The sequence below is a fragment of the Schistocerca serialis genome, chromosome 1 (assembly GCF_023864345.2).
Source record: "Schistocerca serialis cubense isolate TAMUIC-IGC-003099 chromosome 1, iqSchSeri2.2, whole genome shotgun sequence".
In the NCBI taxonomy this organism is placed as follows: domain Eukaryota; kingdom Metazoa; phylum Arthropoda; class Insecta; order Orthoptera; family Acrididae; genus Schistocerca; species Schistocerca serialis.
In genome coordinates this window covers 810,066,608-810,083,872 of record NC_064638.1, presented here as the reverse complement: position 1 = coordinate 810,083,872, position 17,265 = coordinate 810,066,608, and the positions used below count along the sequence as shown (strand labels likewise).

The 17,265-nt window shown below is 36.6% G+C and overlaps 1 protein-coding gene across 1 annotated transcript in view; it reads left to right on the top strand.

Moving 5' to 3' along the window:
- Positions 1–16,877, top strand: part of LOC126484167 (5-phosphohydroxy-L-lysine phospho-lyase-like) — a 325,588-nt gene extending 308,711 nt beyond the window's left edge. The window contains exon 11 of the mRNA XM_050107574.1: positions 16,502–16,877. Within this exon, the coding sequence (XP_049963531.1) occupies positions 16,502–16,607 (106 nt within the window). The 3' untranslated portion in view covers positions 16,608–16,877. The remainder of the gene's footprint in view (positions 1–16,501) is intronic.
- Positions 16,878–17,265: the final 388 nt, after the last annotated feature.

The following is a 17,265-nucleotide window of genomic DNA, read 5'->3' as shown; positions in this document are numbered from 1 at the left end:
CAACAGTTTTCCAGAAGCCCCCACAAGCAAAGTTCAAGGGGGACCAAAGTGGCCAAGCAAAGGGGCCTCCTAGTCCTATCCGTTGACTGGGTATAATGTTGTTGAGATGTTGATGAACAGTGATACAGAAATGGGCTGGAAATCCATCTTTATTGACCAGATTACTTCTTGTCTTGTTATAGCCCCATCAAGCAAAAGAGGCAGAATTTTCTATAGGAATTCTTCATGTGTATGTCCATTAGGTGGTGCAGCAAAACAAATTGTCCGAGTAAGGGGTTACCAACAATCCCTGTTAAAACTTTTGTGTTAAATTGTTGCTGATGAGATGATTCAACCAGCCCTTGTGGTTTTTCTGTAGCCTATTGATGATGATCGTGTAGGGTTATGATGCCATCTCTACCAAGTGTCGTTTAATCCATGAGAGTACTGATGACAGACATCCAATAACAAAGGTGGTGTGTTGCAGCAACCAGTGACAAAGCTTTTCTCATGGAGGGAAATTTACTGTCAGTTATTACTGCACCTGTTGCAAATTATGGATAGCTTCAGTTTTCATGCAGGGGTGCACGACACCAGGATATGTATCTGGAGCATGTATTGTGTTTGGTCTCTATATCCTGTAGAAACCGTTGTTCAAGAGCTGGTGTACATACATCCCATGGCTGCTTAGATTGTTCATTTCTCTGAAAGGACTCATGCTCACACAAATGCCAAAAATTGGGTGTGAAGGTTTTGTGAGTTGTATGGCACTGTCTATCAGGGAAAGTGGCTTTGTAAATCTGTATGGTCTCTCTGCCATTTCCATATGCTTTATAACAGACAAAAATCATCTCTTCAGGCTCCTGGAGAGAATAACATTTCCTTGTGCTTGAGTTTATCTGCAGTCACATAAACTGCAACATGGAGAATAATGATGTTCATCGGTGCTATCCATGTTGACAAGTATACACTAACTAAATAATAAATTAACACCAAATAATATGTTAACATATTTTCCCAATAGTAATTGCTTTATTACAGACTCATCATTCATTTCTGGATGTATGTTGATATGAATTTTTTTGTTCCTTTTGAAGTTTTTCACCTTATTCAATACTGACCCTGTATATTTTGAATGTCATAGTGTAGTGGAAATATTTTGTTAGTATGACTTCTTCTGTAATTAAAAATTTAATTACAAATATTAATATGAGCTTGGAACCAGACCTGGACTTTTATGCTGCAGCTAGTGATTCTAACTACTAAACCAGGCTAAATGATGCACAGGGTGTCACTTCTTCTCCTGTGAAAACAGTGACCTGCTACTTATGAGACTTTTACAGAGCCAAATGTGGCTTTCTGGTTCTAGTTCTTGTGAAAGATTCATAGGATGCTGAGTAGTACCTAAGTGTATGACTTTCTCTATTATTGTGTTAAACAGTAGTGGCATCGACTTCTAAAATGTCTGTGTGTATGTCAAACTCCCTTGATGGTTGTCCCTAGTGTTTCACCTCTGCTCATGTCTCTGATAACTACGCTATCCAACTTTATTGGTACATTATTTTACCTTCATATGTTATACAGTCTTAGCCTGTTGACACTATCATGTTCCATGTAATAATCTATAAATATTGCCTAAATTATTCTTTTATACTCTCAGTGTTTCCCCAGCATTTGCTTCATTGTAAGTATTACACTACCAATGTGAAACCCTTCCAAATAATATGGAAGTACTTGTTCAGTCAACAGGTTAATGAAAGTAGTATGTGTGGCAGATCTTGCAGTTCATTTTGCTACTCTTCTTCTGCACTGGGATAATTACACATGATTTCCAATCTTCTAAAATTTTGTTACACCTCCATATTGACTGAATGAGGCTATAGTTCTCCCTGCAGCATTTTCCCTCCTGCCTTCAACATATTTGCAGTTGTTCTGTCCTAACTGAGGATCTTTCAATATTCTTTCTTCCAGTCACTTCTCTCACATCTTTCTCAGTGACTACAAACTCACTTTCCATCTCTTATCTACGCTCAAAATTCATGAAACTGTTATTTGTGCATTCAGCAGTCTCTCAAAAGCTTTATACCCTCTTTCCAGTATCTTCTCCTTGCTTGTGAGCATCTGTCTCAGTTGTTAATGATCTGTGCCTCTCTCTTGTATCCATCCTATTTTTCATCTTATGTTCTGGAACATTTGTGAACTGTTATTCTCATTACTCATTCTCTCTATTTTCTCTATCATGTTCAATACAAATTCCATTTCTTGATATGTAAAATCTTAGCTGCTAGCTTTGTTCTATTCTTGGATACTTTCTTTTCGTTCTCACATTGATTGTCTTGCATATACAGGTCTCTTACTTTCCATATGGCTTTCATAGTCCTCCCACATGCCACTTGGAACCGTGTCCTCTTTTGTCTTTGAGTTTTCTTCTAATATTTCATCTGTTGCCCGCAACACAATTGCTAGTGCATCTGCCCATTTACCACTGATGTTCTTGTCCTTTGTCTTTAAGTCTTGTGTACAGATTTGAAGCTATTTCTAGCACTGTTGGCTCACTTCTGGATGCCTTTGCCTTACTGTATAAAATTATTTTGTGATGTAAATTCAGTCTTCTGTAGCACATCTCTGGCTACATCCTACAAATAACTAGGATATAGTCTGCATCAGCATCTCCTCACATCAATAACATTTTTCTCATGACTCCCTTCTGTTGGAATTTGGTCTGTTTTTGTATGGTTCTGAAGCCCTCAGGTGATTTAAATGGATACCTTTGTGTAGGAACATAATTATGGTAACAAGAAGTTTCTAGTTTGCTGTAAAACTGGTCAACTGCAGTCCATTTTCATTTATTTAGCATATATAGGATTTTCCTCCATATTGTGTGTCTATAGATCATTCCTTATCCTTGCTTGACATTGAATTTACCCAACATTTTTAATTTACCCAATATTTTTTCACTTCCATGCTGCTGATGTTTATCATAGAGTTGACTAGCTTCCACCAAAATCAATCTGATCCTCATCACTGACTTTGCTTAGTACATGTGCATTCACCCACATGATGTTTTGTTATCTGACCATGACACAATAAATATGCATAAACATATCACCCCAAAAGAAAAGGTATCAAAAATGAAGCTTAAATGAACAGAAATGTAATAGTCTTAGGAAAGAAGATGCTGGGAAAAAAATCTTCATAGCATCATAAAGTGACATATTTTATAAATGTCTTTTCTTACTATCTATCTTTTCTTACTATCTCAATATAATATGCCCAGTAAAAAGACTAATACCAAACTCGTCAATAAAAACAAAATGGATAATGAAGGATGTCTTGGTTTCTAGGAACAAGATAAAAAGGCTTGCTGGCCTATCGCAGATTCAATTTGTACAAAATCAAACCCACAGGAACATACCAATAAACATTATATGATCAGCAAAACAAACTATAACAGAACTGAATATCATCATAAAGCACTTCAATTACTATTTTGCCCCAGTAGGCAAAAAACTAAGGGGGAAAAAGACAAATACTAAATACAGGGGTAGAGGAAAAGAACTGGTGAGGTTTAGGAAATGTGGAGAGTTTGGAGAAGGCATCAGGACCCTAAATCAGGGAAGACTTACTGAACAGGATTAGAAGGAAAGATTGATTGTTGAGGACTGCACTGGATGAGTCTACCTTTTCCTTGCATTGTTAAAAGAGAGTTATGAAAGGCTTAGTTACTGTGAAGAAATGCTGAGAACAATGAAATTAACATAAATTAAGGTCAGATGTGTAGCCAAAACCAAAGACATGTTGTAACGCCAGTTTCCATCTGCAGAGTTCTGAGAAACTGGTGTCTGGGGGAAGAATCCAGATGGACATGTAGTGAAACAGGCACTGAGGTCATGACTATCATGAACAACAGGATATTGTGTGTTGCAGCATACATCCTCTGCCTACACCCATTCATCCTAACTGATAACTTGGTGGTAGTCATGCTGATGTAAAAGGCATTACAAAATGTCCTCTGTTCTTGCCATCCACCTGGCCTACATTTACATTAATTTCTTCAGTCTCAGCATTTCTTCACAGTAACTATACCTCTTTCCACTCCCTTTAAGTGTTCTATATCTTCCATTTTCTGACTTTCCTATTTTTCTCTAGGGACTGATGACCTTAGTAGTCAAGTCCCATAAGATTTCACACACACTATTTTTCTCTGCTCCCCTTTCATCTCTATCACATACAGTGCACTTAGCTTTCCACTCTTATTAACTCATGCACAATTGCTGGAATATCATCTACATAAATTAAATACTGTATTCATGAGCCCAAGAATCCTCTTAAGCAACTAATCAACACATCATTCCTGGAAGGAATTTTTCCAAACTGCTCAAAGACGATATTGATAAAACCAATACTAAAATGGAAAATGAATACAAACCACAAAATTATAGACCCATAGCTCCTCTACCAGTCGTCAAAAATATCTGCATGAGCTTTTGCACAACAACTCATTGCATTTCTGATGAAATATGAATTAATGAACAATAACCAGTTTGGCTTCAAGAAAGATAAATGCACCATAAATGCTGGCATAGAACTCAACAGTCTTGATGGATCCAACATAGGCATTGACTGTGTAGACCACAAAACTTCAGTAGAAATATTAGGAGTATATAGTATAAGCGGCCATGCAAGAGACTGGATCATATCATACCTGAAAAACAGTGGCCAATATAAAGAAATTACAAAAATGACAGAATAGAAAATAAGATATGAAGTGATAATTCTACATGTCACTGTCCCACAAGTTTCCACTCTTGTCCTATTACTTTTTACTTTATATGCAAAACACATCCTACACATTATCAGTTATGGTAATTTTGTAACTTATCCAGATGACACATATGCAATGTTCAAGAATAAAGACACAGAAAATCTGGAAATAATAGTCAACTTAGAAGTAAATACTGCTATATAAAGATTTACTGAATGAAATTTGATTAGCAACAATATAAAAACACTTCATCTAAATTTAAAACTGAAAAACCAACACAATGAAGATATCACCACTGGTATAGATGAGTACATAGTAGAGAACTCCAAATACACAAAATACCTTGGAATAATAATTGATGAAAATATAAACTGTAATAAGCACATGGAATATATATTTGGAAAACTCAGCTTGAACCTAAATGTGCTGCACAAACTGAGCTACCTAAAAGACACACATACTATGAAAATGATATACTGTGAACTAACAAAATCAAGCAATGGGATCTCCAGGCCAGAATACCAACAATGTAAGGAAAAGATGGATTGCTACTTACCATAAAGAAGACACATAAAGTTGTTGACAGGCACAGTTAAAAGCATTCACACACACACACACACACACACACACACACACAGAAGCTAAAGAAGACACATCAAGTTGTAGACAGGCACAGTTAAAAGGGCACACACACACACATACACACACACACACACACAAAAAAAAAAAAAACTGCAGCATCTTGGGCTGGAATGAAATGAAACTATCACATGGGATGCAAGCAGCAGTCTGGAGGGGCAGAGGAAGGGAAGGGATAGTAGTGTATGGGTGGGGAGAAAGACGAACACTGTCTGGTGGAGTGTGCAGGGACTAGAATGCCAACAGGTGAAGTATTAGGAAGGTGTGGGGCAGGGATGCGGGGTAAAAAGGAGCAAAAAACGAGAAGATTGGGGAAAGATGGGCAGATGTGTTGGCAGAGGGCTGCAAACAAACAGGATGTGAGCTGAGAATGGGGAGGAGATGATAGGTCAGAGGAGGTGGAAACTGTTGCGTAGAAGATGTAGGGATAGTATGTTACCATAGTTTGAGACTGGGATACTTACGGAAGTGGAGAATGTGTTGTAAGGATAACCCCCATCAGTGCAGTTCAGCATTCATGATCACTTTTTCATTTACGCAGTGAGCATATTATAAGATAAAGAGCAGAGGTCCTAGTACTGAACCCTGAGCTACTCCATATTTTACATGCTGAAAATCAGAGTAGACATTTCTCTCTGTATTTCCAGATTTTATGTTTTATTTCAACACTATAGCCTGTTTTCAAAAAAGGTTTTTATTATTTCAGCAGCTTTCCCACTTATGTCATGGCAGTCCAGTCTTTGTAGAAGAGTTTTATGGTAGACACAGTCAAAAGCTTTTAAAAGGTCTAATATACATTAGATACTTTCTTTTGATGGTCCAATGCCTCACTGATGTGTGTTATGAAGTTTGTCACAGCAGTCTTGGTGGATCTTCCCTTTCTAAATTCATATTGTGCCTCATTTAAGATGTTATGCTTCTCTGTGAAGTTTATGAACCTATCTTTCACCACTACTGTTTTAGATGAAACAGGTGTGATTGTTATGGGCCTATAGTTTCCAGGCTGCCCTTTATACCCTCCTTTGAATACTGGAACAACATTACTCATCTTTAAACATTTTAGGAATATTCCTTGCTTTGTTACTAAATTTATCAGGAATACTCGAGGCTTAGCAAGATCTCTAGCACATTGTTTGACTATTTTTGCTGAGATGCCATCCAGACCTTCTGTATTTTTATTTTTTAGTGCTCCAGTTTTTTAAGAGATTCTGATTCATCCGTAGGGAGGAGGTATAAACTCTCGGCCACCTTTCTGGAACTTTCCATTCCTTTCGCTACATATATGTTTTGTTTTAGAAGTTGCACCTTTATAGCTATATAGTACTGGTTGAAAATATTGTACACTTGTTTTGGATTGTTCACTTCTTTCCCTTCCCTTTTCAATGCTATATTTGTATCTTTCAAGGCTTGTGATTCTTTTCTGTTTTCATTTATATAGTTCCACACTGTTTTAGGGTTGTTAGAAGAAGATTGTATTTCAGATTTTTGGTGGCTGGCCTTTGCTTCTCTTATCATCCTAGTGTATGCCTTCTTCTTACACTTATAAGCCTCATGACCAACTTGACCTTTTCCTTTCTGATATGTTTCAAAGAGTTCAATTGGTTCATCTCTCGCTTTTTTAATTTCTGTGGTGAATCATTTTTTGTTTGGTTTATGCCTAATAGTTCTGCATATGTACATGACAGGAGAATTACCAGCTCTTTACTACACTGTCCTCTATATACAAGGTGCTATCCAAAATTTTCAGGTCTGGTGCTACCATCTTTTGAAAACCTTACCTTTGGACTAATGGTGACCATCACCCTTGAAGTAGTTCCCATCCACACGTACGCACTGGTCCCAGCACTTCTGCCACTGGTCAAATGTTTTCTGGAAGTCCTGTTCTTTGAGGGTGTTTATCACTGCCAGCAATGCTTTTTGAATCCTCTCTACAGTGTCGAACCAATGGCCTTTCAACTTGAGTTTCAGTTTTGGGAATAGCGCGAAGTCGCTAGGTGCCAGATCTGGTGAGTACAGGGTACAGCCGCTGTGTTGTTTTTTGCCAAAAAGGTCCTGGTGAGCAAGGACGTGTGACAGGGTGTGTTGTCATGATGCAGCAGGCAGTTCCCTTGATGCCAAAATTCGGGCCATCACCACCACACGTTTTCACAGAGCCATCACAAAAAGTCACAGTAGTATGTGGGATGGTTGGGTGGGATGAATTCGTTGTGCACAATTCCCTTGGTATCAAAGAAAATGGTGATCATACTCTTCATTTTGCTCTTCACCGGTCTCGCTTTTTTGGGTCTTGGAGAGCCCAGGCTCTTCCACTGAGATGATTGTTGCTTTGTCTCTGGGTCATAACCGTAAATCCAGCTCTGGTGATAACCCATGACAAGAAGGTTGGATCATCAGATGCGGTCTGATGAAGATTCGTGCACACTTTAACCGCTGTGCCTTCTGATCAGCAGTCAAGATCCTTGGCACAAATTTTGCGGTGACACGATGCATCCCCAAATCGTCAGTCAAAATTCGTTGACATGTCCCATAACCAATACCCACTTCATCTGCAAGGTCTTGAATGGTTCAACTTCAATCCGACGGAACCAATTGTTGAAGTTTGGCAACAATGTCTGGCGTTGTGCAGCTAACAGGCCTTCCACTGTGAGCATCATCTTCGACATCTGTACGGCTGGCCCTGAACCGAGCATGCCACTCAAACACATGTGTATGGCTCATGCTCTGTCCCCCAAACATCTGTTGAATAATTGCAAGGGTCTCCGTGGCCCTTTCCCCGAGATTTGCACAGAATTTGATACACACGCACTGTTTTGGTCACAGATCCATATTAAAATCACCACACACCAAACACAGAGTATTACAGAAATCAATGTGGACACACAACACGTCCTCCCAACTAAATGCCACTGTGCACACTGACTCATCAGATATGCAGCTCTCGCCACCTAGTGGTGCAAAGATCTACTACTCATACCTTTCAGATGGAAGCACCAGTCATGAAAATTTTGGATTCCATCTCATACATATCATCCCACTTTTAAAAAATTCTAGCCTGTTCAGATTTCTAAGGTTAGTTCATCTAAATTCAGCCACTACATTTTCCTCAGTTTTTATGTGATCTCGCAGTTCAGTTGTTTGTCCAAAATGGTCTGCAACAACAGTATTTACAACCTGAACTTTTTGTCTGTCCGTTGGTATATTTGACAGAACATGGTCTATTAATGTGCTAGATGTTTCTGTACATCTCGTTGGATTTTTTACATGAAACTTGAGACTGTATGTCCTTATAATGTCTTGAAAACTTCTTGTGTAGCCACCAACTTTAAGCATGTCTGTATTTAAGTCACCAGCTATTATTACATAAGTGTATTGCTTGTTAATTTATGCAGTAGCACATCAATTTCTAGTAAAAGTTTTTCAATGCATGAGATATATGACTGGTATATTCCTAACACAATGCATCCCCCCACACCCATCCCCACTCCCACTATGAACTTTATTTGTACTGCTGCTGATTCAAAGCAAAATTCTGTACAGTTTGTGATCTTCTGTGAAGTGCAATCCCCTGCTTTGCTGTCTATATATAGTGTTACTCCCCCCCCCCCCCCCCCCTTTATGAACAGTTCTGCAGTAATATGCTACATTTTATATCCGATTAGAATGTAGATCTTTAATTCCTTCTCCTTTAAACCATGCTGTCATTATGAAAATGTTGGGCACTGCAGCAGCTAATAACACTTCTGATTCTTCTGATTTGTTGGATGCATATTGAATAGTTTGATGCAGTATTTTTAAATTGAATTTCTTTGAATCTATTGCTCCACTTGCTACATTGGTTTTGTGTCCTGTTCTTGGTGCTTGACATGGATCCAGGTGTTGGTGCTGCTGCTGTCAGAAGATCTGCTCCTGATGTTTGCACTGCTTTTGCTGTTGATGCTGGAAATACTATTTCCCTGGATACTAATGTGATCACCCCTTATTCTAAAAAAAACTTCTTGCTTGTAATCTAGGGCAATAGGATCCTATTCTTTGCTAGGTTTGTCAAACAGTTCACTTAACTGAGAAACTGGCTTGGCCTTTCCTTTTCTGTTTAGGTGCAAGCTGTGGCTTGTGTGATCTTTACGATTCATTTCACTAAGGTCTACCAACTGTATGTAGTTGAATTTGTCACACAATTTTTTTATCTCAGAATTGTACAGTTTCACTTGTTACCCCAACATATGATGCCATATGTCATAAGTGAATGGAAATATCCTAGGTATGCAGCTTTAATCATTTCCAAGTCACAAACAGATGAAACTGAGTGAATAGCAAATGCTGCTGAATTCAGTCTTTAACATAGGTTGTTGATGTGAACTCACCAGTTTGGATTGTGATGATTAATAGTTTTGTGCTACTTTAGTATTCTCAAAATTATTAGTTATCTATAATCTAACAAATTATAGCAATGTATCTTGATTGTGAACTGATTGCAAACTAAACTGATCTCCATTTCTAAAGCAGTTAACATTTTCATAACTGAAACAATATTTATTAATCAGCTCTTCTGTTGAAGTATTGACTTACAGATGTAGACACTATCTTTTGTAAATAATTTTAATTTCCTCTTTTAATTTAAATTTTACTACATCAAATATTTAAACTTAAAAGCTACATATAAATTATGCAATGCTACCGTCAATAAATGATTTTCATTTATAAAAGTCTTCACTTATGACATATGGCATTATACTTTGGGGTAACCAGTGAAATTTTGCAATTCTGAGCTAAAAAAATTGTGTGGCAAATTCAACTACATACAATTGGTAGACCTTAGTGAAATGAATCATAAAGATCACACAAGCTACGGTCTGCACCTAAACAGAAAAGGAAAGGCCAAGCCAGTTTCTCAGTTAAGTGAACTGTTTGAAAAACCTAGCAAAGAATAGGATCCTATTGCCCTAGATTACAAGCAAGAAGTTTTTTTAGAATAAAGGGTGATCACACTAGCATCCATGGAAATAGGCTTTCCAGCATCAACAGTAAAAGCAGTGCAAACATCAGTGTCAAAATGGAAAAATGTGCAAACTGTTGCTAAATCATTAGAAATGCAAATCAGTTAGGGGAATGTTAGCATTGTTTTCATGTGCAACATTGTATTACAATCTGTGTGAGGAGACACAGAGACCATCACTACCGCTACACAGTACAGGAAAAACAATATCTAATACTGAAACTTTGAGGTGATTGAGCCATTCTGCAAGTTGAGTGAAGCAGTGTTTAACATACTGTCAACAATGAGGTCAGTACAGATGGAGCACAAGTTAACACTGAGGAAGGAAATTAGCCACGTTCTTCCAAGGGAACCATCCCATCATTCATCTTATTAAGAGATTTAGGGAAATTATAAAAAACCTAAATCTTGATGGTCAAATAGGACTTCAAACACCACTGTCCCAAATATTAGCCCATGTTAGAATACTGGATTATAGGTTGCTTCTAAAATGAGTGAGAAGATATAGAGGATGTTGCAAGTCTTACAGCTTCAGTACAGACCTTTGCAATAGCTTCAGTGCCTTGGGTATAGCTCACCTGGCCAAAACGTATATGGCAGGTATTACATCTTCATGTTTCTGGTAAGAGGCGCAGTTAATTACAAGATGCATCAAGTCCAACTAAAGCAGTATCCATACTATTACATACAGAAGTCTCAAAAGTAAATTAGAGTTTTTATCTGTAAATTTAGGGGACATGGACACTGTTGACCGTCCTCATGTTTTATGCCTTACTGAGCATCATGTAACAGTTGGAATTGATGGGCTGCAGCTTGATGGGTATGATCTAGCTACTCATTACTGCAGAACAAGTAAGGAGAAAGGTGGTGCTGTAATTTATATAGACAGTAAAATCATTTATAAATCTTTAGATCTAAGTAAGTATTGTGTAGATCAACATTTTGAAGTTTGCAGGACTGAAATTTCTGCAAAGGACATGTTACTTACTGTGCTTGCAATTTACAGAGCTCCAGCAGGGAAGTTTTGCATCTTTATGAATAAGTTAGAATCTCTTTTGACCAAATTGTTCTCTAAAACTAGAAATTTAATAATTGTAGGTGACTTTAATGTCAACTTCTTAACTGATAACAACCTCAAAACTGACCTAGACCACTTAATGAATTCTTACAACTTGGCTGCGATGGTTACCTGGCCCACTAGAGTTACAGAAAATTGCAAGAGCCTTCTAGATAATATTTTCATTGACAAGAATAGAGTCAACAGTGCTAGTGTGAGCAAAGTAATTTATGGCCTGTCTGACCATGATGGACAACTTCTGAAAGTAAATAACATCAGTTTGTGCAATAAAATCTCCCACACCTATAGGTCCTATAGATGTATAAACACTGAAACTGTGTCTGCCTTTAACGACTATTTGTCACAGATAGATTGGGAGCCAGTGTACAGCACATCAGATGTTAATGATAAATTTAACCTTTTTTTAAATGAATTTATATCTGTATTTGAAATGGCTTTCCCAAAAAAAACTGTCAGAAAGAACAATGAGGTTTCTTCCAGTAAACCATGGATTACTGGAGGTATAAAAATTTCTTGCAGGACTAAGAGGGAGTTACATGCCTCACTAAGAGTATCAAATGATCCCCTTGAAAGGTCTCATTTTAAGTTATATTGTAAAATTTTAAAAAGGGTGATAAACAAATCCAAGAGCCTGTATATTAAGTCTGAAATTGATAAATCTGAGAACAAAATAAAAGCAGTTTGGAATGTTATAAAGAGAGAGTGTGGCAAGAGTAACAAGAATGTTAATACCACAGAGATAAGCTATAAGGATGAGGTTATTCATAATCCTGTAACAGTTTCCAACATATTCAACAATCACTTCATAACTGCAGCAGAACAAGTAGGTTGTAACGGTTCCTTAAATGCTGCTACGCATTTATTACACAGAGCTAACCCTAACACGTATGACCCAATTTGTATTGCCCCAGTTACTATTACTGAAGTTAAAAATACCATGAAGGCCTTAAAAAATAAAAATTCCACTGGTATTGACAACATTTCACCAAAAATACTGAAGCATTGTAGTGACCACATATGTCAAGTCCTGTGTCACATTTTTAATGAGTCTATCCAGCAAGGTGTTGTCCCAGAGAGATTAAAGCTTGCCGTTGTGAAACCACTTTTCAAGAAGGGTGACAAAACTAATTTATCTAACTACCGTCCAATATCACTACTAAGTAGTTTCTCAAAAGTATTAGAGAAACTAATGTATACAAGAATTGTAGAACATCTTAACAGCCACAACATACTCAACAGAAACCAGTTTGGTTTCCAAAAAGGTAGATCAACTGAGCAGGCTATTTTTTCTCTCACAAATGAAATTTTAGAGTCAATAAATAATAAAATGTCACCTACTGGAATTTTTTGTGACTTGTCTAAGGCCTTTGACTGTGTGGACCACAACATTCTCTTACATAAGGCTAATTTTTATGGCTTGCGAGGTAGCATTGGTAGATGGATAGAATCATATCTGCAAAACAGAAAACAGAAGGTGATAATTAATGGTGCCAATGATAGTCCCATTTCTTCTGATTGGGGCACATTAAAGTGTGGTGTGCCTCAGGGGTCCATCCTAGGACCTTTGCTTTTCCTTATCTTCATCAATGATCTCCCACTTTGCACAGACACCGAGTGTAAATTTACTCTTTTTGCCGATGACACCACTATTCTGCTTGAAAGTCGAACTAACAGTGACCTAGAAAATAAATGTAATGCTGTACTCGTTGACATCCTACACTGGTTTAAGTGCAACGGATTAACTCTAAACATTCAGAAAACTCAGTATATGCAATTTCACACATCTCAACAAGAAAATGAAGTATGCCACTTAAACTGTGGTAACCAAAATATACTACACTGTGAATCATCTAAGTTCTTGGGCATTCTAATTGATGGCAAGCTGAACTGGTCTGAGCATATCTTAGACCTACATAGAAGGCTCAGTGTGGCAACTTATGCTCTGCGTGTAATCACCCCCATTGGTGATGAGGACGCTACTAAAGCTGCCTACTTTGGTTATTTTCATTCTATCATGTCGTATGGCATAATATTTTGGGGCAACAAGCCTTTAGCCAAAAAAATATTTACTGCACAGAAGAGAGCTGTTAGAATCATGAGTGGTGTTCATCCAAGATATTCTTGCAGAAGTCTGTTTCATAAGTTACAAATATTAACACTTACCTCTCAATTCATATTTTCTTTGATGATTTTTGTTTCTAACAACCTATCTCTTTTTAAAACTAATAGTGAATGTCATGATCATAATACTAGGTCTAAAAATGATCTACACAGGGATCTGAAACATTTAAGTCTTGTTCAGAAAGGTGTTCATTATTCAGCCACAAAAATTTTCAACTCCCTTCCATCAGGTATTAAAGATCACATTAATGTCTTACCTACTTTTAAATGTAAATTGAGAGAATACCTAATGGTAAATTCCTTCTACTCTCTTGATGAGTATCTACAGATAAAGCAATGATTTTTTATACTGATAAAAATTTGTTTGCTATAGATCACATTAACTGTTTAATTTGGAAAATGTACTATATTTCCTTTTTAGGTATTGTTTTATATTACTTGAGCTATACCTTTGATTTGATTTTAACCTACAAACTTATTCATAATCTTATGGTACATTTTTGTCATTTTACATATGTGTATTATTTGTTTAATTTGGAAAATGTACCATATTTCCTTTTTAGGTATTGTTTTATATTACTTGAGCTATACCTTTGATTTGATTTTAACCTACAAACTTATTCATAATCTTATGGTACATTTTTGTCATTTTATATATGTGTATTATATCTGTTGTATGTAATCATGACTCATTCCACATCCTTGTGATTTATCACAATACGGATTAATTGAATACGAAATAAATAAATAAAAAAAATAAATAAATAAATAAATATTCCAGTGATTTGAAATGTGTTGCTTAGGTCTTTCCTTAGGGTAAATTCTTCTGAAACACAGAGTAGTAAAGTAAATATAGTTACACAGCTGAAACAGCTGCTCTTGCAACCCATCATGACCACCTCTCCTGTGACTACCTCTTCATCTCATACCAGTCCTTCACACTTATCCCTGATGTCTTTCTTTATTTGTTATTCCGGTACCTGTCTTCCCCTACAGCTTTTTCTCACTTCAGCACACTCAAGTACCAGAGAAGTTTTAGTTACAATGGAATCCACAGCAAAAGCTAATTATTTGAACGACAGTAACCCACCGCCCTGTTACTTAGGTTAAAATATGCTTTTATTTTGTATTCTTCTCTACAGTGCAGTTTCAGCTGTTAAGCCATTTCCAAGTGTACAGTACAAAACCATTTGGTCACACATGGTAAAAATAAAGTTGGGTGACCACACTTAAATAACATGATACCAAGCTTCTCTAGAACATTTGTAATGTAACATGATGACATTAATTGTTATTAAAACTTGTGCTGACTTGATAGGTCTCTCCTGAACCTTTTTGTAATCAGTCAGTGAATCTGGTCACACTTCCTGAGAGACATAAACTTTCTGTAGTAACACCCATCACTTACCTGGGGACATAAAATATCTGACAGACAGGAAAGTAAAATTTGAAAGCAAAGTTTCTCCTTGACAGTTTCTTGTATTTCATAGAAGACTTACTGATTCACATTTGTATGTTTAAAAAAAAGTTATAAATGTTCAGCATGTAGCCAATTTACAAATAAATTTTTGATACGGATGTAATATGAGTTCTTTCACATAATTATGATTTATCTAACTAATTGATGCATGGAACATGAAACTAACTATCTAATTAATCTAGAAAACTGGACAGAAAAATTCACCTCTAATTATACCCCGTTTAATTTCCTATAGCCATTTCTGAAGTTTTTGAGATTGTGGCCTAAGACATAATGCCAATGATTTTTTTCTGAACAGAATTTGTTAATTCTCTCTCAGATTACATTTTATAAAAGATCATCAATAGAAACAGTGATTCAAACTTCACAATTTAGGCTTGGTAGAGCTAAAGAAGAAAAATTGTTTTGTCGGTATATTCTATGGCATCATCAAAGCATTTCATTGTGTGAACAACAAACTTGTACCAGGCAAACTAATTTATTATGGCATTAATGACATCTCTTTGCATGGCTATAATCTTATATTAACAACAGAAAGTAAAAGGTTGCATTGATAACCTATGTCACATGAATACAAGTAAATTTAGACCAAAGGAACATAATACATAGTGACCCACACTGAATCCACTCCTGTTCTTGATGCAGTTGAAGATAGGAGTCATTTGTACATGATGTGTGATTGCTTGTGTGAATATGTGTGTTTCCTTTCTGAAGACAGCTTTAGCTGAAAGCTTAATGAGGAACAGTCTTTTCATTGTACCTGTCTGAAAGTCAGTGTGTCATCTTCACAATGAGCAACAATCTATCCTTTTCATAATATTGTTGCATGGTGAGTGAGATGTAGCTGGGAATTTTAGTGAAAATGAGAGTTCCAATCTCACAGCTCATGTTAAACAGTCTGATGCAATTTTTGCAACATTTCACAGTAAACATACATACTGATAATATATTCCAGAGGCAAAAATAGAATGAAGTTAGGCCGTGACACTTCTCTGCTAAACTGAAGTGTCAAATTATCTTTAGAGTGGATATGTGTAGCAGAACTTTTCATGTTCCAGCTGCATGGTGAGGTACCCAAGCAACATTGACGATCAAATTGCCCTGTTAATGGCAAGAGTATTAGAGATGGTGGATTATGTCATGTAGACATGAATATGGTAGGAAATTTGATGCAGTCTTTCTGAAGGAACCATCCCAGCAATCACATGAAGTGATTTAGGAAAACTTGAGATGTGGTGGGATTTGAAATCTGCTCCCACTGAACTTGAGCATAATTTCTTACTACTACATCTCATCATTTGCATCTGTCACTGTATAGTCTACAAAATTGGACAAAAAATTTTGTAACTGAGTGTTGGTGCATTGTGGCATTACAAAAGCCATTTATGAAACATCAAAATAGAGATAGATAAATGATGATATTAATGTCTGTACCATTTGTTTCAGCACACAAGCGGAGTATGGAATGAGGTGGCCTGAAGACCAGCTAGAGTCTGATAATGAAGACAGTAGTGGCAGCTCCATAAGCAACCACTACGATTCAATGGACTGAAATATATTATTTGCAGTATTTTAATAAGTTATTATAAAATTACATTATGTAGTTTATTTGCCTTCAATACTTAATTCTATCTTCAGGAATCTGCAAATGCCCAAAAAATTGATGTGCATGATCCTACTATATACTGAACAAAACAGACACATAGCTACCATGATATGTAAAACTTTTTTCTGTTACTGACAGAAATATAATATTTTCCAGCAGCTGTTTTTTCTTGTATAATAAATTTTTAATCAAAATAAATTTTTGGTAACCTTGAAATCTACTTTTCATTTATATTATGTAGGAACTCAGTATCCTTAAGTTTGTAGTCATTTTGTTGCTTCTCATCAGTTCAACCACCAAGATATTTTTTGTGAGAGCTTTGTTTTTTAATTTCCTATTAGCTATTAATGAAACATACTTGTTTTTCATGCAGAATAAATATCTGCCAAAGAATGGATTTTTCTTTATATCAACAGCAATATACAATAGAGCAGCAGTGAATACATCCTTAGTGTGCGCAACAACCACATCATGCCAGTTCACTCAGAGCTGCAGCCCAGTCTCTTCATGCCGCACCTGTTGCATATATGGACAATGTAACTCCCAAAAGTCAAGCAGCAGAAGTCAGACTGAATGCTTTTTCTTGAGAATACAAAGGCTACAC